The sequence below is a fragment of the Cebus imitator genome, unplaced genomic scaffold (assembly GCF_001604975.1).
Source record: "Cebus imitator isolate Cc_AM_T3 unplaced genomic scaffold, Cebus_imitator-1.0 Scaffold110, whole genome shotgun sequence".
Classification (NCBI taxonomy): domain Eukaryota; kingdom Metazoa; phylum Chordata; class Mammalia; order Primates; family Cebidae; genus Cebus; species Cebus imitator.
The window spans coordinates 5,932,022-5,953,277 of record NW_016107425.1 but is presented as its reverse complement, the minus strand read 5'-3'; the positions used below and the strand labels follow the sequence as shown (position 1 = coordinate 5,953,277).

Here is a 21,256-nt window from a genome sequence, read left to right as displayed (position 1 = left end):
TGATAGACTTGATAAATGTCCATATCAAAATACATTCAATATTTGCAGAGTTACTTTACAGAGATCTAGAGCTTATTTTCTCTCTTTTTTTTGAGATGGAGTCTTGCTCTGTCAACCAGGCTAGGGTGCAGTGGCGCGATCTTGGCTCACTGCAACCTCTGCCTCCCAGGTTCAAGTGATTCTCCTACCTCAGCCTCCTGAGTAGCTGGGATTATAAGCGCCTGCCACTGTGCCCAGCTAATTTTTGTATTTTTAATAGAGATGGGGTTTCACCATCTTGGCCGGGCTGGTCTCAAACTCCTGACCTCGTGATCCACCTGCCTTGGCTTCCCAAAATACTGGGATTACAGGTGTGAGCCACTGGGCCCGGCCTATTTTCTCACTTTTTAAGCGGAACATGTGAACCACATTTAGCACACATTTATTTCAGGAGAGTGTGATGGATGAGTCCAAATCCGAAGTGAGCAAACAGAGGCTGAGAAGCTATGCTGCTTATTCTGCTCTTACCCCATGCTTTTGGCTTTTGGTGCTGTGTTTTTCCTGTATTTACTTCCTTCTTTTCCCAAGTAGTATCTCTCTTCTCTATCAAGCCCATTTTCAGGAAGTAGCTGATAGCAACTCCAAGTGCCATCTGCCTTATAAATACAGCATATTCATTTTTAGTCAAAATTCTAAAAGGTGAAACAATTTCAGCTGCAGGATTTGAGTAGTGTGACCACTTGATGAGCTACCAAAACTATTTTTGCCTAATAAGATATGTATTAGTTTTCTTTTCCTGCCATAACACATTACCATAATTTACCAGCTTAAAATGATACTTATTTATTATCTCACAGTTCTGTAGGTCAGAAATCCAGGCACAGAATGACTTAGCTAGTTCTCTGTGCTAGGTTTCACAAGGCTGCAATCAAGGTATTACTGTGTTCCTTTCTGGAGGTTATAAGGGATAATCTGTTCCCTGCTTATTCAGGTGGTTGACAGAATTTAGTTCCAAGTACTTGTAGGGCTCAGCTCTCCATTGCTTGCTAGCTGTCAGCCAGGAGCCATTCTTAGCTTCTAGAAGCTACCTGTATTTTTTTCTTTTTTCTTTTTTTTTTTTTTGAGATGGAGTCTCTGTCACTCAGGCTGGAGTGCAGAGGTACAATCTCAGCTTACTGCAATCTCTGCTTCCTGGGTTCAATAACTCCTCCTGCCTCAGCCTCTGAAGTAGGTAGGACCACAGGCATGTGCCATCATATCCAGCTGATTTGTTTTGTTTTGTTTTTTTTTGAGACTGAGTCTTACCTTGTCACCAGGTGCCGGGCTGGAATGCAGTGGTGCAATCTTGGCTCACTGCAATCTCCACCTCCCGGGTTCAAGCAATTCTCCTGCCTCAGCCTCCCGAGTAGCTGGGACTACAGGCACACGCCACCACACCCAGCTAATTTTTGTATTTTTGGTAGAGACAGGGTTTCACCATGTTGGCCAGTATGGTCTCTATCTCTTGACCTCGTGTCCGCCCGCCTCAGCCTCCCAAAGTGCTGGGATTACAGGCTTAAACCACCGTGCCTGGCCCACTGATTTTTATATTGTTAGCGGAGATGGGGTTTCACCATGTTGCTGGTCTGGAACTCCTGAGCTCAAGTGATCCACCTGCCTCAGCCTCCCAAAGTGCTGAGATTACAGGTGTGAGCCACCACACGGCAGCATCAAGACTTTCTTATGATTTGAATGTCTCTGATCTTTCTGCCTCATGTTTTCTAAGTTTTTCTTTTTTGCCACATCTGACTGACTCCAGCTGAAGAAACTTCTCTTTTTATGAGGGCTCAAGGGGTTAGATTGGGCCAACCAGATATCCACAATAATTTCCCTACTTTAAGGTCTTTAACTTATCTGTAAATTCTTAGCAGTGCCTAGATTAGTGTTTTACTGAGTAGGGGTGGAAATCTTAGAGGGACTTTAGAATTCTGCCTACTATAAGATATATGACCTATATAATGAAAATGATAAATTTTTTGGAAAACATATATGAGGACATTTGAACAAATGCAAACTCCTGTAAGGAAAGGCTCATGTAGAAGAATTTTGTTTTCCCTGAAATTAATATACAAACAGAAGTTTTAATAAAAATCCACATAGAGTTTTGGGAGTTCTTGACAACCTGATTCCAGAAACAAAAAGAATGAGTGGGTAAAAGTAATGACAATTGAATAGGAAAAAGAAAGTGTATTCCCTAATTCATTTTATGAGGGTAGCTAGAATAATTTGGTACCAAATTCAGAGAAAGACATTACCAAAAGGAAAACTTAGAGGTCAGTCTTATTTGTGAGATCCCCTGAAATCTTAAACAAAATATTAGCGTATTAAATCCAGCAATATATAAAAAAAATAGATCAATAGAAAGAATACCAAGGTCAGAAACAACTCCACACATATATGACTACTTGGTTCTTGACACTGCAGGGTAGGGCAGAGAGGACCATCTTTCAACAAATAGTGCTGGTCTAATTTTCCAGATGGAAGGGTTGGGGATCTATATATGCCTCCCTTTCTCCATATGTAAAAACATTAATTTCAGGTCTGCCTAGAATAATATTTGAAAAGCAAAGCAATAAAATTTTAGGAGACAATATAAAAGTCTTAATGACCTTAGGGTTGGAAAAGGTTTCTTAAATAGGATACAGATATCATTACTCATAAGGGAAGAGTGATGAATTTTACTCCATTGATAATTTGTTTTCATCAAAAGACATTAAGACAATGAAAGTACAAGCAACAGAGTAGGAAAAGCATTTGTAGCATACATAATCAATAAAACTTGTTTCAACATTATATAACAGATTAATACCAAAAATAAGAAAAATACAAACAATCCAATAGAAAAATGGGGAAAGTCCTAAATAATTAGAAAATGCTCATGTAAAAAGGGGCTATTCTTCATTAAAAATCAGGGAAATGCAAAATAGAGTCACAGTAAAACAGCATTACACATTCATTAGAGTAACAGAAACTAAAATGTCTGACAATATCAAGTGTTGGTGAGGATGCAGGGCAATAGAAACTTTTGTATGTTGTTGGTTATACAAATTGGTACAATCATTTAAAAAAATTTTGACGTGATCTTGTAAAGCTAAATGTATTAACATAAACATGCTCTACAAACCAGGAATTACATATCAAGGAAGAAATCTGTGTTTATGTGCTCCAGAATATAAATAAATAAATAAATAAATTTATACACACATTCATGTACTCAGAGAACACACATATATGTGTGTGTGTTTACACAAATTTTTACAGCAGCTATAAATAGCCTATATGTCCATCAGCATAAAATAAATTATGATACACCAACACAATATAGTAACATACAGCAATGAAAATGAATAAACTACAGCCATATCAACTTAGGTAAATCTTAAAGACATAGATTAATCAAAAAGTTCAAGACGTAAATAAAAAGCTTACTCCGTGATTCCATTTACGTAGAACTCAAAAATGATATTGTTTAAAGATGAGTAATTAGGCAGTAAAACTAGAAAGAAAAACAAGAAAGTGAATATGATAATAATCATGATAGTAGCCATCTCTAAGCACTTGAAAGTTATAAGGAAGGGAAGGAGCACATTGGGCCTTTTAGGGTGTTGAATGTTCTACTTTGGCCCACATGGGGTTACATGAGTATTTGTGTTATTGTGTTAAGTAGTCATTTTAGTTTTATAAACTTTTCTGTATTTTTGCCATCACAAACAAATCATTCTAATCATTTTTTTCTTCATATGTTCTGATTCTTCCTCTATTCAAAAGCATCTACAGTGTCTCACAGAGACTTGGAATTGTTACAGCAAGACTACAAGGAGAACAAATAACTGAAGGGGTCCAGAGTAAGCTACAACGGCATAAAAATTATTTTGAGCTGAAGGCACTTGAGTTCCTGAAATCCCTTATGTGCCTAAAAGCAAAGCCACCCCAAAGAACTCAATTGCTATAAATCCTTTTCTGGGGAGCAACTCTAATATTTTCTTCTGAGAGAGGAGACATCTGTACCATACCCAGACATTGTTAGAAAACTATCATATCGTCCATCTAGTCTCCTAAAGGTCCATTTTTCTTTCCAAAAAGTCTTTTGCTTCCTCTTAAGTGCTTTGTCTCTCCCTCACTTCCTTTGAAGAAGTCATTTATTCTCTTAGAAGGGCCTCTCTGCCCTTCTTAATCCCCTAGTAAGATGGTATATAAGCTCCAAATTCTAACCACCTAGGGTCACAGTTATTTGCGAATTTCTCTTTCTCTCTCTCTCTCTGTGTACATATGTAATTAAATTCTTTTTCTTTCTTGCTATCTTGGTCGTTCTAATTTGCAGTCCCCCAAAAAGGAAAGATAAGAGAGCAGAGGAAAAGTTTTTCCTCCCTGCCACAGCTCAGTCTTTAAAAACGCTTCCAAAGTAGGTTCTCAATAACAAAAAAAGCCATGTCAAGAATGAAACATAGCATTTGACCCTATTTCTCCCCACCTCTGGCCATGGAGATTCGCTGAAAAACACCTGAACCGGGAGTAGAAAGACAGGGTGCTGGAAATAACATGGAAAAAGATTTGGGGGCCAGGAGGGAACAATGAACCTTGATAGGATTGGTGGAAAAAAGAGATGATCTAAGTGGGCTGAGTGCCATTTCAGTGGACAGGGCAGGAGGCCTAGGCAAAGAGCTGTTATAATTGCAGCCTGTGAGGGCTGCCTGCTGCTGAAATATGCATCACCTAGCAAAGGACACCCACTTTCCTCTGCACTGGCCAGTGGAAAGCGTAGGACACCTCTGTCAAAGATGAAGTGTGAGGTCTTGGACCACCTGACATGATACCATATTCCTTTTTCCATTCCTTATAACCCTTCTATCCCTAGAGATTTTGTCTGCAGGGCCTGAGAATCTATATTTCAATAAGCACGGTGGTGACTCTTATGCAGGTTGCCTCTGACATTGGCATACCACTTCCCAGAGAAACTCAGTGATAAGACTCTCCAGTGGCATTTGTTAAAAAATCCACATTTCTAGCCCCCTATACCAGACAAGTGAAATCAGAATCTCTAGGCGAGGGGTCTGGGAATTTGAGTTTTTGACAAGGGACCCTGGTGACTCTCAGAGAAGTCTGGGAAACTGCTCTACAGACTCACTTTTAAAGTTCTGTTCTTCTCAATATATTTGTTTTTATTTATTTATTTATTTTCAGACTGAGTTTTTCTCTTGTTGCCCAGGCTGGAGTGCAATGGTGCGATGTTGGCTCACTGCAACCTCTGCCTCCTGGGTTCAAGTGCTTCTCAATATGTTTAAAAACAAAACATCTTGCTTACAATAAAGATATCCATATTTTGAAAAAAGAAGTACCCTGCAGGAAATGACAAATTGCAAATGGTAACATTTTTTTTCTCCAGCCCAGTGCTACAGACCCATAGATCCAATTATTTACATCTTCCCTTGAAGTCACAAAAATATCTTAAGCTAAACGTGTTCAAATTGAAATTACCCTTTCCACCCAAACCTGGCTTTCTTCCAGTGTCCTCCATATCTCAATGATAGCATTACTATCCACCCACTGGGTCTGCTAGAAATTCTGAGTTATCTGACTCCTCCTTCTCCCTCAGTCCCAATCCCACCCCATGATATTTGAATCCATCACCAAGACCTCCCACTTTACTTCCTATTGTTCCATTTCCCCCGCTTCTGTCCATCTCCTTGTTCCTATCCCAATCCAATTGAATGTCTACTAACACCAACCACCAGTCATATATTTAATTAGTCCAGTGCTGGCTCTGCTTGTGTTCCCACACTGCAGCTGGAATGATCTTTTCAAGACATAGATCTGATCATGTCAAATACCCTCCCCCTCCCTTTTTCTCTTAAGATTACAGTTCTTAATATGGCCAATCAGACTCTGCTTAGTCTGGTCTCCAGCTTCAAACTGGTGTACTCTGTCCCTGCAACCTAGACTCTAGCCACAACAGCCTCCTTTCAGTCCCCAGGCTTGCGGTGTTCCTTCCTGACAAAAGGGCTTTACACATGATAGTCCCTCTGTTTCCCTCTCTCACCTTTTCAGTTTCTCATCTTTCAGATCTCCAGTCTAGTGTGACTTCCTCAAAGAAGCCTTACCTAACCTCTCTGACAAGATCAATGAATGCCACTTAGTACGTTCTCATAGCACTTAGATAAATTCAACCTATTTGTTAAACTAGACCATTCAAAACTCCATTGGCTAGAGCAATTTTTTCTTCTTTCAAAGTATTCTCTGGTGTTCTTTTATGTTGTTCTTTGGATTTCACTTCCATAGACCCTATCCCAGAACAATTTCAGGATTAGTAGGGAATAACTCTTGACATTTGGACTCTGCTAAAGCAGCACCTTCACTGGCTTTTCCACATCCCCTCCAGCTGCTGTTGTCTTATCATTTTCCAATACTGTGAACATTAGCCTCTATCACAGAACTTATTTAGTCTACATTGTATTTTTTCTTTTAAGGTTTCTCTCACTAGTGTCAGCTGCTTTAGGACAGCTGTTTATTTATCCCTGCATCCTCAGCACTTAACACATGGCCTTGTGAATAAATACTTAGAATCACCCTGTAGCCTGAAGTCCAGTCACAATAGTGTATATGTTGATTCCTCTGCTTGTAATGTCTTTCCCTCACTTTATTTGCTTGATGAACTCTTCTTAATATAAAGGAGGCAGTGAAAGATTATGTACACTGTTGAAGGTAACAATGGTGTGCATAATCTTTTATGTTGTTACCTTCAGCAGTGTACATAATCTTTCTACTTTTCAGTTTCCTCATTTGAAAAATGATACTATACTAAAAAGGTTGTTGGGAGGATTAAAAGAGTTAATGATTAAATACTTCTCTCCCTCCTCTTGCCAGGTCAAATCTTTAGTCTTGGTAGAGCAATTCCCTAGGGAATTTTATCGCAGGAGTAGTTTTCTGGACTCTGGTGCATCAGCCAGCTCTTCTCTGTCCCCTCACCCCACCCCCCATTACTCCCCCCTTTTTTTAAGAGGTGGGGTCTTGCTTGGTAGCCCAGGCTGGAATACAGACATTGATGGCTCAATTAAACCAGAGGACACATTATTGGCAAGTGGAAAGCCATTCTTCCCTGTCTTCTTAGGAAAGGAGATCTTTCTGAGGTGAAATGTATTTGCAAAACTGCACAGGATTTTAATACTTTGAAACAGCAAAGGTTGAAAAACAAAATGGCTAAATTTCCATATCAAAACTGGTGAAATGTTTCTGTCCATTTTCTTCTACATTTGGAAAGTGATCCACAGTAACACACTAAACTTTAGTTCCCTTCCTTTCAGCCTTTCAAGCGTACAGAACTGTAACTAAATATTTTAGGCAATTAGGGCAAGCAACTTCCACAGTGAATTATGTGGTAGCTTCTAGCATAATAAATTATTCTTACGAACCAGACAATGCTTAGCTTCCTGATAACCTCTTTGCATCGTCGAAGTTTAAATGTAACATATTAAAACTACCATACTCTTTAAAAATCAATGAAACTTTTGTGTATGTAACTAAAATAGAAAAAAAAAAACCATAAAAAATGTCTGCACATGGAGTAGAGCAAGTAAAAGGGGTAAAGCATGATAAAAATCTTTGCTGAAGTTTCCCTGCTCACACACTACTGTATGCACGTCTAGTCTTTTTCTCATTCAGGTATCATTTGTAATTTGTCTTTTCCAGTTGAGGAGGAAACTTAATACCATTTAGGCAGCGTTTCAAATCTGAGTCAAATATAGCCTGGGTGGTTTTTTGTGGGTTCACCTATCAGGGCCTGTGGAGAGTGTTCTTGAGGTTGAGAGTTCTAAGATAAAAAACTCAGATTATGTTGTTATCCGCAGGCTTTAAAGTAACATGATATGGCGTTTGAAGCTTACCTCACGCCGGTGAGGTAAGCGTCCAAGTCATCAAATGACCCTTTTTGACGTCCGTGAATGACAGAGCGTCAAGCACTCCTGGGGGCCAGGCTGACTTTTCTCCTCTGACTTGAATGGGAACTGGCTTCTCCTGGGCTGTGTAGTCTTCAGTTGCTCTGCTGCCGGCGGGCTGACAACTGATCGGGGACTCCTCAGGACAGACTCCTTTCCAGACGCACCCATCTCCATCCTCCTTAACTCCCCAGTCTTCGCTCGCGCAGCGGTCTGAGACCACCAGGACTAGTTTCAGGGGTTTCCTTCTCAGCGAGACCTGGCAGAACAGGCTTTAAAAGCAAAGGAGGCAGCGGAAGAGTAAGAAATAACTATATTCTAAGAGTCATAATAAATGGCAGTACATGCCTGCAACGCGACAAAAGCAGCCTAGGCTGGCTACGGAGGCCACAGGCACAGACACCTGCAGGCCGATCTCCAGTCCCACCCGCCCCGACAACTGCCCGCCCCGGGTAGGGTCACGTGTCGGGGGAGAGGCGCGCGTCGGCCGCGGCGCCAATTGGCGAGCGACGGGAGCGCGGGGTTTGATGGGAAGGAGTTGGCCGGGCCACTCTCTCTGTCAGTGGCTGCTGCTGCCTGCTCCGGAGGCAGGCTGCGCGGTGGCGGCCGAGACTGGCTGGGGTGGACGCCCAGGCCGGGCTGCGCCCGATCCTCGCAGGTAGAACGCTCAAGACGAGGGCAGTTGGGAGGGCTCTGCAGGGGAGAGGCATGCTGAGCTGTGCCCCTGGGAAATAAGCTGCGGGTTCCCGGCTTGCCTCTCCGCGGTACCCCCGCCTCCTGCCAAGGGGCCTAGAGCTCTGCGGCGGCGGCTAGTCTGGCTGCGCGGTGGTGCGCGCAGACCCAGGCTCGCCGCCTTGTACCCTGGATTTCTCAGCACACTGGCAGGGGTGGTGCTGGAGTCTCGAGACCCTTTTCTTCCCTCTAGGGCTGGTAGTTTCTCCAGCTTCGTTCTGGGAGATTCCAGGTGGTGACTGTCTTGAGCCCCAGCTCTTTGGCCCACCTGTGTCGAGGCGAAGGGTCAGAAGGTCCCAAACTAGCATTTCCTACGCCCAGCCATCCGCTTTGAGCGTTCTGTCCGCCTCTTGTTTTTCTGAGTTGTGCGGAGGCTCCAAGAGTTGGAAAGATCAGAAGGGACTGGAAACTGTCAGTGTCATGCTGCTGGGCTCTGGCGTGTGGGCGTGGAGTACGTGCCACTTAGAGAAGAGGCGCTCCAACCGTTGTCCTTATTCCAGGGATGGTGGGCTGTGGGGTGGAGAGGAAGGGCGAAGATGCGTAGTGTCAGAGGCGTGGCAGGAGAAAAACAAATCTAGATTCCATCAGTACGTAGTTTACGGATTGTGAAAGAGTTGTAATTGGTGAACTCAGCTTTGCTGTTGGTGCTGTCACAGTACTAAGCAAGACCCGTGAGTCACTGAGTTTTCCATGTTCCGCTTTTCCCCCCTGGCCTCCGTTGTTTGTTGCTTAGTGTCTACTGTTTTCTCCTTTCTTTGTGGCCTGGGTGTCAGCACTGGCAAAATTGACTCTTCAACAGTGGCTTGGTGGGTGTGAGTAAGCCTGGTTTCAGGAGTATGTTCAACCTGGCAGGGAATACTATCTCTTTTCCTCAGCAGCTCCCAGAAGACCAAGTTGACTTTTAACACATTTTCTTAAACAGGAGTGGTGCGTTTAAAATTAGAATTTTAAGTTTCTCTGTCATCTATTGAGATCAGCTCAGTAATGCTGTTAATAAACTCATATAGTGTTTATATATTATTAACTTGGAAGATAATACAAGAAAAGGGAGAAGTTATATGGCTATTAAAAAGGTATGACTTCATATAGAAATCTTTATAACCAAATAGTAATTTTTTTGGTGGTATTTAGTTTGGATGAAAATTGGCTTAGCATGAAAGCAAGCACTTAATCATTGTATATTAAGCACTTAATATATAATAGATTAAGCACTCAATATATATTTTTTTTTTTTTGAGGAGCAATAAATGTGGCTTGGGCTATTTCAGAATTGTCTTTTCAGTTACGATATTTGAAAGTTAGAGTTCTAGAACAAATCACCTTTATTCTTCAATTGTATAGTACAATATGTTATGGAGGTACTGTTGATGGTGATTAAATAGCTTATACTTTAGAACTTGATAAACATAAAACTTTCTTTGCTGTTTTCTTCAAAGGCCTACAAGGTTGTTTAATGGCAGAGTCTGCAAAATATTTTGCTTTATTTCTTATGCTAGAGAAAATGAGAGCAATTGATTTTAGTAAAAACACAAACTGTAATATAATTTTCAATTTTAGAATTAGGAAATAGGTGCTTTGTTTATAAGTAGTTAGAAATGTGTTTCATATAAATATGACATCTGTTTTCTGATAATAATAATGGCTATAATTTATTAAGCACTTACTATGTGTTAGACACTGTGCCAAATCATACATAATTTTATTTAATTTATACAACAATTCCATGAAGTGTAGATATTTTTACCATTTTGCAAATGCAGTAACTGAGGCTTGGAGAGTTTAGTTAATCTGTCCAAGATTGCATAGTCTGTGGTTGAGCCATATTTTGAATCCAGATCTGTTTTATTACATTATTTTAATGTGGCTTGGAGTAAGGTGAAAATTTAAGAAAACCGTTTTCCAAGATTTAAAATTCTGACACCCAAACCTGAGTGTGAATAGCCATTAGCAGAAAACATTCAAATAAGGTGGTAGACATTATTGTTCATTGAAAAACATAGGCCAGGTGTGGTGGTTCACGCCTGTAATTCCAGCACTTTGGTAGGCCGAGGCAGGCAGATCACTTGAGGTCAGGAGTTTGAGACCAGCCTGGGCAACATGGTGAAACCCTGTCTTTACTAAAAACACAAAAATTAGCTGGGAGTGGTGGCACACGCCTGTAATCCCTGCTACATGGAAGGCTGAGGCAAGAGAATCACTTGAAACCAAGAGGCAGAGGTTGCAGTGAGCTGAGATTGTGCCACTGCCCTCCAGCCTGGGCAACAGAGTGAGACTCTGTCTCAAAGAAAAACACACTTAGATGCACCCAGCTCTTAAGGTCATCACAGATCCTGTTGTGGTATCAGAGTGGAAAGAAACACTCTGTACATGTTAATGGAAGAGTTCTTGGAGACAAGTCACTTGAGGTTGAACCATCTGTTCAATCCAGGGCAAGCAAATTGATTTATGCCTCAGAAGGAAATGCAAGGGTTATTTGATTCACATGTATTTTCCATGTATTTGAAAGAAATGAGAGATGGATTAGAAAATGGCAACAACCACAGCAATTAAAACAATTTATATTGAGCAATCACTATGTGTCAGGCACTGTTGTAAATAGTTTAGAATACATTGTGTCATTCAAGCCTTTCAATATTTAAGAGGGTCCTTAACTATCTATCCCTCTTTTACAGATGAGGAAATGGAGTAGCAGATAGGTTAAATAACTGATTTGTCCAAAATTTCACAGTAAGTGATGGGCCACAGGACTTGGAGTTAAGATGTTTGGGTGGAAAGGAGAGAACCAGTGGTTGAATAGAGAAGAGGTATGAAATTAAAGCTATGGAGAAATATTTGATTTAATTATTTAATTTTGTTATGTTTTCACATCTGTTAGAAAGTACCACCTATTACATGTGTATTTAATATCAGAATTTGATAGAAAAATTGCTATAACAATGAAGGTTGCAGTGAGCTGAGATCGCACCACTGCACTTCAGCCTTGGCAACAGACAGACTGAGAAGTAAAGCAGACTTTATTTCTGATTTTGTGTTATTGGTAATAAGTGGGTACTTAAAAAAGTTAAAATATGTTTGGTTCTGCTGCTTAGTGTCTTTGGGATGTTAGTTAGCACACTACTTCTCTTGCCTTAGATATCTCATTTGTAAAATGGAGGTATAGTAGTATCTAAATGCTAAAATTAAGATAAAGCATTTGGGCCGGGCATGGTGGCTCACGCCTATAATCCCAGCACTTTGGGAGGCTGAGGCGGGCAGATTACTTGAGGCCAGGACTTCCAGACCAACCTGGCCAACATGGTGAAAATCCCGTCTCTACCAAAAANGGTGAAACCTTGTCTCTACTAAAAATACAAAAATTAGCTGGGTGTGGTGGTGCACACCCATAATTGCAGCTACTCGGGAGGCTTAGGTAGGAGAACAGCTTGAACTCAGGAGGCGGAGGTTGCAGTGAGTGAGTCAAGATCCTGCCACTGCACTCCAGCCTGGGTGACAGAGCAAGACTCTGTCTCAGAAAAAAAAAAAAAAAAAAAAAAAAAAAAAATCAGCCAGGTGTGGTGGCGTGTGCCTATAGTCCCAGCTACACCTTTGGAGGCTGAGGTGGGAGAATCACTTTAACCCTGGAGACAGAGGTTGTAGTGAGCCAAGATCACGCCACTGCACTGCATTCTTGGTGACAGAGTAAGACCCTGTTTCAAAACACGTGTGCGCGTGTGCGCATGCACACGCAAACATACACGTGTGCATGCACACACACACACACACACACACACACACACACACATACGTCTCATTTGTTTTAGGGCCTGCTAGAAACGAAGTATTTATTAAGTGTTTAGCTGATATTGTTCTTGTCATTAATTTCAAATATTAAAAATTCTGATCATAGTCTCAGGGTGTGATGGTTACAAACTTGACATAGAAGGATATAATTCTACTTTAGACCAGAATATGTGAGTTGGTTGTGTACAGAACACTGCTAGACACTATACACTAGTTCTAAAATAGTGGAATGATGTATATTTTCAGAACAACAAGTGATTCATATGAATCTACTCCCTCCACCCACCTTTTTGGTAATTATTTTTAGCATCTCAAGAAGGTTTTTAGATTCATTTACTGTCATAATTCAGATAGAAATTTATAGTTTAATTCATTCAAGTTCCTGGATTTTCTACAACCACACTTTAGAAATTTGAGTACTAAGCTAATACTAAATGATTAATAATATTTAGATTGCAACTTAAATATGACTTGAAACATTCATATAAACATTAGAGTTTTTCAAGACACATTATAGGTATTTCTGTCCTTTAAAATTACTTTGTAAGTAAAAGTATTTTATAGTTAAGCAATTTGCTACTTTTCTCAGAAACTCCAAGATAGCTATGCCTTATGCTAATTACAGCATATAAATAATGTTGCAGAGTGAGGGTTCTTAATTGATGCTGGTATTTTCTGATTATATGTATGGTTAAAAAGTGTGAGAAGCATGACACAGGTAACCTTTTTTGGGTGGAAAAGAAGTAGTTTTATATATTGGCAAGTATCTAACAGTAACCTGGTTAAAATACGTCAGTTTGAAAATATACTTTTACCATTTCAACTTAAAAGAATAAAAATTTATGTAATTATTGTCCAGTAAGTTGATTTAGAATCTAATATTGTTGAATCTATTATAAAACATTCGAGAGTAATACAAAAACAAGTAAAAGAAGTGGTTATAGAGCTAGCTGAATTGAAGGTCAGCTGGCTTGAGGGACTTATACAAAATGTCAGGGAGAAATGTTTATTTGGATATTGAACAGCAGTATTTAGTAATAGAGACTAGAAATCTGAAGATAAAGGGACTATAGGCCATATTGCTTCTGAGCTGGACAAATCACGAATCTTCTTTTCACTTAGTTTTCTTATCTGTAAGATGGTAATATTAAAGACTATCCTGTGAGAAAGTGGTGGGATTATTAACTCTAATTTAGAGAAAAGAAAATTAAGGCTCAGAATCATTAAGTAATTCACTAAATGTCATAGATAGCCTTGTAATCCTTATTTTCTTACTCAAAACTCAGTTGGCTTTCTATTATTACTTGTAAAGAGATGTTGACATTGTAAAACACTCCTATTCCAAATAACTAGTTTAGTTGGGAGACAGCTGGGTGGTAAAAATTATTTAAGTATGTAGTATGAAAGTAGTATCGTAAAACTTTGTTACAAGAGCAATATAGAGAACCTATTTTAAAGAATAGAAAATAGCTAAATGGTAAGAATATACATTTCTAAACTGCATTGTCATTTAAAAAGCTTGAAAAGCTTTATTTTCATTTTTAAATCTGTTCTGGTTTTGAAGAATGAATTTTTAAAAGGTGGACTTGGCAGTGTGCGATGGCTCACACCTGTAATTTCAGCACTTTGGGAGGCCGAGGCAGGTGGATCACTTGAGGCCAGGAGTTCAAGACCAGCCTGGCCAACATGGTGAAACTCCGTCTCTACCAAGAATACGAAAATTAGCCAGGCGTAGTGGCATGCACCTGTAGTCCCAGCCACTCAGGAGGCTGAGGCACAAGATCGCTTAAATTTGTAGTGAGTTGAAATCTCGCCACTGCACTCCAGCCTGGGCAATAAAGAAAGACTCTGTCTCAAAAAAAAAAAAAAAAGAAAAAAAGAAAAAAGATAGATTCTATCCCAATGACTATGTGAAATGAAATTCCATGTGTGGAGTCCAAAGAAATTAATATTTCATAACTTTTTTAGGCAGTATTGCATTGTCTATAGTGGATATGGTGTGTATTTAACCTAACATTTAAATACTTGCTTTATTTCTAGCTGTGAATGCCTTTGGACAATTGATGATATTTATCATTGTGCCCAGTTTCTACAAATAAAAGATGGGTGGATTATTTTCTCGATGGAGGGTAAGGTACTTTTCTTGACAGCTAGTTCTTGAGTCTAATATAAAAATGTCACATAAAGCTATTTGTGAAAGTTTCTTTAATTATAGTCTTGAATAGTAGTTTGCTATTTTCCTTAACTCTTTTTTTCTTCTCTTCTGAATTACTTTTCTATTTTTTAATTTTAATTCTTCCACTTGTTCTATAGGTGTCCAATGCCTCTGTTTAGCAGAGTTATTTCACTTTGATGTATGAATTATTTTTATTTCTGTATTTATGTATTTGTGTGCAAATGGCTATCATTTCTTATTTTCTTCTTAGACTTCCGAAGTGCCTACCTTCCTTTGAAAGGTAGTTGAAAATAAGTATTCTAGGCTAGGGGCTGTGGCTAACGCCTGTAATCCCAACACTTTGGGGCACCGGGGTGGGTGAGTCACGAGGTCAGGAATTTGAGACCAGCCTGGCCAACATGGTGAAACCTTGTCTCTACTAAAAATACAAAAATTAGCTGGGTGTGGTGGTGCACACCCATAATTGCAGCTACTCGGGAGGCTTAGGTAGGAGAATCATTTGAACATGGAAGGTGGAGGTTGTGGTAAGCTGAGATTGTGACACTGCCAAGACTCCGTCTCAAAAAAAAAAAAAAAAGAAAAGAAAAGAAGTATTTTATACCATACTTGTTTTTACAGACTCTTTTTACTTGAAGCTTGTCATAAATATTAACTGAAGTCACACTATATATGCTTGTAGAAATTACAGGTTAAACAAAATTAGACATGCAGTTTGGTTTTATTGCATAAGATTTTAGAGGAAGTACCTCAAAGTTACAGCTAGAAAATATGAATTGTATAAATTATATAAATGTTCTTTTCAAATGTCAGAGGAGATAAAGTAGTCTAGGATAAACTACTTATTTTTTTACTCCTTATTACTATAATAATGGAGTCTAACTGTACTCGGTACATAATTCAGTTTTTGGGCTATTGCTGGAACAGCCTTGTTTTGGATTAGCGTTATATTGACCCTGTTATGACCTTATAATAATCTGTCCAAAGATCAAATTTATCTCTCTTCTTTTGTCTTTCATATTAGGTTGAACCATATGAAATTGCCAGTATTCAACTTCTTCAACTTAGCAAAATGTCAATTTCATATGGTTAACTCTAATGTTAATAACTCTTATGGGAACTACAATGAACTGATATTCATTACCTTCTTGGATTGTTGAGTATGTAATTGGTAAATATTTTTTCAAGTGTTTTGTGAATGGTTTTGGCTGGTTTTTATTCTTGATGTATAAAAAACATCTTTGGCAAACAAGCTTTGCTATAATGAAGTATTCTTAGATGTCCTTTTAAAATCTGATCTTCAAAAAGCACTTTAGGAATTTAGAAAAAAGATAACCTGTTGATTTTGACCTCCAGAGTCCTAAGTGAACTTTTAGCAGTAGCAGATGAGACCATCTTTAGTCTGTAAATTTTTTAATATGTTAATTCTTTTGAGTAATCATTCCTAAGGAATTTTTTTGGAGGAAAATTTGTTTTTCTTTTCTTTTTCTTTCTTTTTTTTTTTTTTTTTTTAGATGGAGTCTCGCTTTGTCGGCCAGGCTGGAGTGCTGGAGTATAGTGGCACAATCTTGGCTCACTGCAACCTCTGCCTCCCGGGTTCAAGCAATTCTTGTGCCTCAGCCTCCCGAGTAGCTGGGATTACAAGTGCATGCCACCATGCCCAGCTAATTTTTAGTTGAGGTGGGGTTTCACCATGTTGGCCAGGCTGATCTCAAACTCCTAACCCCAAGTGATTCACCTGCCTTGGCCTCCAAAAGTACGGAGATTACAGGTGTGAGCCACTGTGCCTGGCTAAAATTTGTTTCTTTCTGTACCAGTGTGTTCTATTGAGGTTAAGAATGGTAATCTATTGAGCTATCGGAATTAAAAGTCTTTCTAAGATTAAAAAGTTAAGTAGGGAAATTCTTATTTCTTTAATTTTATGTAGCCTGTTTGAATTATTTTTATTTAAATAAATTTTAGTTATAAATAAACAAGAATACATACTTGCATGACAACATTTGAGAAAATTTAATTTTGAAATAAATGTTCTTTAATGATTATATCAAAATATAAAGGTTTGTGATAATAAGTTTTAATGCTGTCTCTTATTTCTGTTTCCATAACAGACAAAGCCTTCAACTGTAGAAGTTCTAGAAAGTATAGATAAGGTATGCTCTTTGGCTGTGAGGTATTTTAATTCATTTTAGGTTCTAAGTAAATATTATTGTATATATTTTGGACACCAAACCTGGTATGGGAATTTAGAAATGATGTAGAGTGAATCTGAGAACTTTAATGTTATGTGATCTCAAAAAAATCCAGTCTATCAGTGACTTAAGAAGTCTGCATCAAGTAACAGAGCCAATTTGAATGAAATTCGAGCTGTAATGTGCTGTAAATCAATGTTACAGGTAGGACAGAATAGATGAGATAGTTTACAACAGTTTTTATCAGTCTACAAAATTTTCACAGCTTTTTGTGTACTATTATCAAAAATGATTATTTTCTGGGAATATTGAGAGTGATAAATAGATGAGTTGCTGTTTTTTTATTCTTTTTCTTATTGCTAGATTTAAAAAATCTTTTTCATAGGAAGAATTATTAATTACTTAACAAATATTATTTACTGATACCAGTTTAATTCCCAGAATCTTTGCCAATTTGATAGGTTAAAAATAGTAATTAATTTTGCATTATAAAAATGATTTGTCAGAATAAGTGTTATAAATTTTTAACTTCATTTATAGTTTTCTTTTTCATATTATGTTTTGTTTTAAACTGTTAGGGTATTATACTTTATTGAACTTTGAGAGTTTTTAAATCTTTCTGTCATGTTAAAATTTTTTAACATTTTAATTTTGTAATGAAGTTTGAAATTTATTAACATGGAGTAATTTTCTCTTAACAGGAAATTCAAGCATTGGAAGAATTCAGGGAAAAAAATCAGAGATTACAAAAATTATGGGTTGGAAGATTAATTCTGTATTCCTCAGTTCTCTATCTGTTTACATGCTTAATTGTATATTTATGGTATCTTCCTGATGAATTTACAGCAAGACTTGCCATGACACTCCCATTTTTTGCTTTTCCATTGATGTAAGTAAATTATTCTTTGTTGATCTTTTGCTTTTCTGGCTAGTCTTAATGCATATCTAATATGTATTATCAGTCTCTTTATTATTAAATGGTAATATCTGATTGAGTTTGAATTTTTCTGACAATTTGAAAAGATTTTTTTTAATAGCAGGAAAATTGTTTTAAACCTTCATTTGTAATCCAATATACTTGAGGAATATTACCTAGTAATATGAGTAATAATTGCTCTATATTGCAGTGTTTTGTAATTTTTCTAATAGATGTCCATGCTCCCCTAGGGGCATTGGGCATGGAATGGAGGGTAACGGCAAGTGGGGCAGGGTTTGTAAAACTGAAAGAATAACTACTCAAATTATTCTGAATAGATTCCATTCACCCAGCTCTCTTCCCCTCTTTTACTGCTATATAGTCACTGCTATAAAGCAATTGACCCTTATTTTAGAAATATTTTATAATATAGCACTGGTATCATGACTGAGAATTTTGAGAGACAATTTAATAAAAAGTCTGTTTATTCAGTCAACCAACATTTATGGGTGTCAATTGTGTAGACATTGGATTATAATGGTGTATGGTAAATAAAAATACAAAACTCTCTGACTGTATATCTTAGACTGCAAACATTAAGTAATGAGTATGATGAATGTTGTAAAAGAGAAGTGTAAAATGCTATGGGAGCATTTAATAGGGGCATTGCCTCAGTCTGGGTACTACTATAAAAAAATGTGTTTGTTTAGTCTTCAGCGCAGGGCATGTTTTCAAGTTGGAATTCCTGAAGCTTGTATAATTATAAGTTTGTATGTAGCTATCATACAGAGCTGAAATTGAGTGCATGCATAATATTGCAAAATAATTGTCTCTGCTAATTTTTTTATTTTCATTTTTTGAAATCTTTCGGAATGCTTTTATCCCAGGAGTGGTAGTGGATTTTATAATTTGTGAGCCCCTTTTTCTTGTTTCCCTTATATCTTTTTGTAAGAGGAGAGAAAAGAAATTTAGAAAAAAGTATGAGATGTTTAGTTGATTTAAGCACTTTTAAATTTTCAAAAATACGCTTTACATCTATGTCCATATAAAGATTGATTTTTTTTATCATAAAAGATTTGTATCTAGTTGTAACAGAATGTCTGATAGAGAACTCTACTGTGCTGATTCTAACGACTATCCAAAAACTTTCATCCACTAGATTTGCTATTATGAGTCATAAAAGATTTTTTTTTTTTTTTGGCAAATAAATAGTATACTAATTGCTCTTTAGAAGCAGGAAAACTTCATTTCTTGAAAAATTTAATTTCTTCAATTTGATCTTTCTGCTATTTTGGGTATGAAGCTTTCTTATCCTTACAGCGTCCCTCTGATTTTTCTGCATCACCTGCATCTAGTATTTCTTGGCTTGTTAAACTTCAGAGCCATTTTTCACTTTGTCTCATTGATATTTGTGACCTCGTTCTCCACCATTGTAGCTTCTATTTCAGTGAGCTTTTTACTTTTTGAAGCATAGACCGGGCATCCAACACAGAATAGCATTGTCCTTCTGATCGATGATAATCAAAAAAGCATGAAATAAAACACAACAATGTGAAAGTGAACGTTGTGGTAAAAAGAAGACAACACAGGACGTTTTGTTATGTGTGTAATGTGAGTTGTTGCCTTTTGTGTGTAATGTGAGCTTATCCCTGGACTTTTTTCTTTGGGAAACAGTGTCTTAGTCTGTTTAGTGTTGCTGTGAAGGAATACCGGAGGCTGGGTAGTTTATAAAGAAACGAGGTTTATTTGGCTCATGGATCTGCAGACTGTACAAGAAGTATGATACTAGCATCTGCATCTGGTTAGGGCTTCAGGCTGCTTCACTCCTGGCAGAAGGTGACAGGGAGTCAGCTTATGCAGAGATCACTTGGCGAGAGAGAAAGCAAGCGATGGGGGAGGTGCCATTCTCTTTTTAATAACCAGCTCTCCCAGGAACTAATAGAGTGAGAACTCTCACCAGGCTCCAGGGAGGGCATTCATCTGTTCATGAGATCTGCCCCCATGACCCAAACACGTCCCATTAGGCCCCACCTCCAACACTGGGGGACAAATTTAAACATGAGGTTTGGAGAGTCAGATATCCAAATTATAGCAATCAGTTTTGAGGGCTGGACTAGGATTTACTTAAAGACTTAAAGGCAAAAGGGGCAATAAAATATGTTGTTTTGCTCAACACTGTCTACATTGATTATGTAGCTTAGAAATCTACCTGATATCTGCAAAAAGTAACTGTTGTCTGCATATTCCCAGTTTCCCAAATGCTTTTACTGGAGAGATCATGGATCAGGACTGAGCATATATTGTATAACTATTCCAAAATTATTCTTTATGGTAGAATATCGATACTCCATATAACATCATTTGAAATTTTATTATATTTTTACTTCAGAATGTAATATGGAGGGATTTAGTATAATTCTATATACTGTTTTTCTACCTTTCAGATTCAATAGTGTATTTATCTCTGATCTTTTCAACTATTCCTGAAACAATATAAATGCTGAGTTTATATTCACAGAAGTCATTAAGGCTATACACCATAGTGAGGGAATGTTTGGGTTATATAAAGTTACAAGTTTGTATTTCTGCATTATGCTGGCAAATGTGCATTACCTTGGGAGTTGGTTCATTTTCTAAGTCAGCAACCATTAAGTTTTGTTTCTACCATTGACTAATGCTACAAGCAATCTTGTAGATTTTACTTCTGGATACCTTATTTGTTTACAAATTATAACTTTCTAGACATTTCATTCTCTGTAATTTTAGAGACTGATCATTGTCATAAGATGTTGACCTTCCAAAAGGAGTTAGCCATAATTTTCTTATTTGGTTTGTTTTTGCCTCTCAAAATGGGGTTGTTGGGGAAGAAATTTAAACAAGGGAATTGAGGAAGGTGGTCATATTCCTATTTCTCTTCTTGTATCTCCACTTTAATTGAAAGCCGTTTAAGGGTAGGGATTTGTTCTTATACAATTTTCATGCCTTCATCCCTCTCTCCCTGCAAGTAGCACACGTTGGGTATTTCCTCAGTCTAGCTATGTTGACAAACATAGTTTGTAACCTTTTGAAGAAAGTTAAATGTTTGTTTCATGATATGCTAATAAAAATACAAGTGTCTTTCATCAACTATAGTTGGTTCTTAAAGGAGAAGGTGTCAGTGTCTATGAACACCTCTTGATATTTACTCTTAGTTTGGTAGATAAGAAAATAATTTTGCAAGCATTCCTTGCTTGATAGATACTCATTCAATATGATTTCATACTTAAAGAATTGTGGGTTGGGTGCGGTGGCTCACGCCTGTAATCCCAACTCTTTGGGAGGCCGAGGTGGGTGAATCACGAGGTCAGGAGTTTGAGACCAGTTTGGCCAACATGGCAAAACCGTGTCTGTGCTAAAAATACAAAAAATTAGCTGGGCATAGTGGTGGGTGCCTATAATCCCAGCTATTCAGGAAGCTGAGGCAGGAGAATCTCTTGAACCCAGGAGACGGAGGTTGCAGTGAGCCGAGATTGTGCCACTG

The 21,256-nt window shown here is 38.0% G+C and overlaps 1 protein-coding gene across 6 annotated transcripts in view; it reads left to right on the top strand.

Moving 5' to 3' along the window:
• The first annotated feature begins 8,423 nt into the window (after positions 1-8,423).
• The window catches only part of LNPK (lunapark, ER junction formation factor), a 69,375-nt gene continuing 56,542 nt past the window's right edge, over positions 8,424-21,256 (top strand). For 4 of the 6 annotated variants that reach the window (XM_017538269.2, XM_017538273.2, XM_017538271.2 and 1 more), the window contains exons 1-4: positions 8,424-8,604; positions 14,499-14,587; positions 16,740-16,781; positions 17,522-17,709. In XM_017538269.2, the coding sequence (XP_017393758.1) occupies positions 14,561-14,587; positions 16,740-16,781; positions 17,522-17,709 (257 nt within the window). In that variant the 5' untranslated portion in view covers positions 8,424-8,604; positions 14,499-14,560. Of the gene's footprint in view, positions 8,605-9,317; positions 9,341-14,498; positions 14,593-16,739; positions 16,782-17,521; positions 17,710-21,256 lie in introns of those variants that run through there. The other 2 variants (XM_017538274.2, XM_037741917.1) reach the window with 2 other exon arrangements.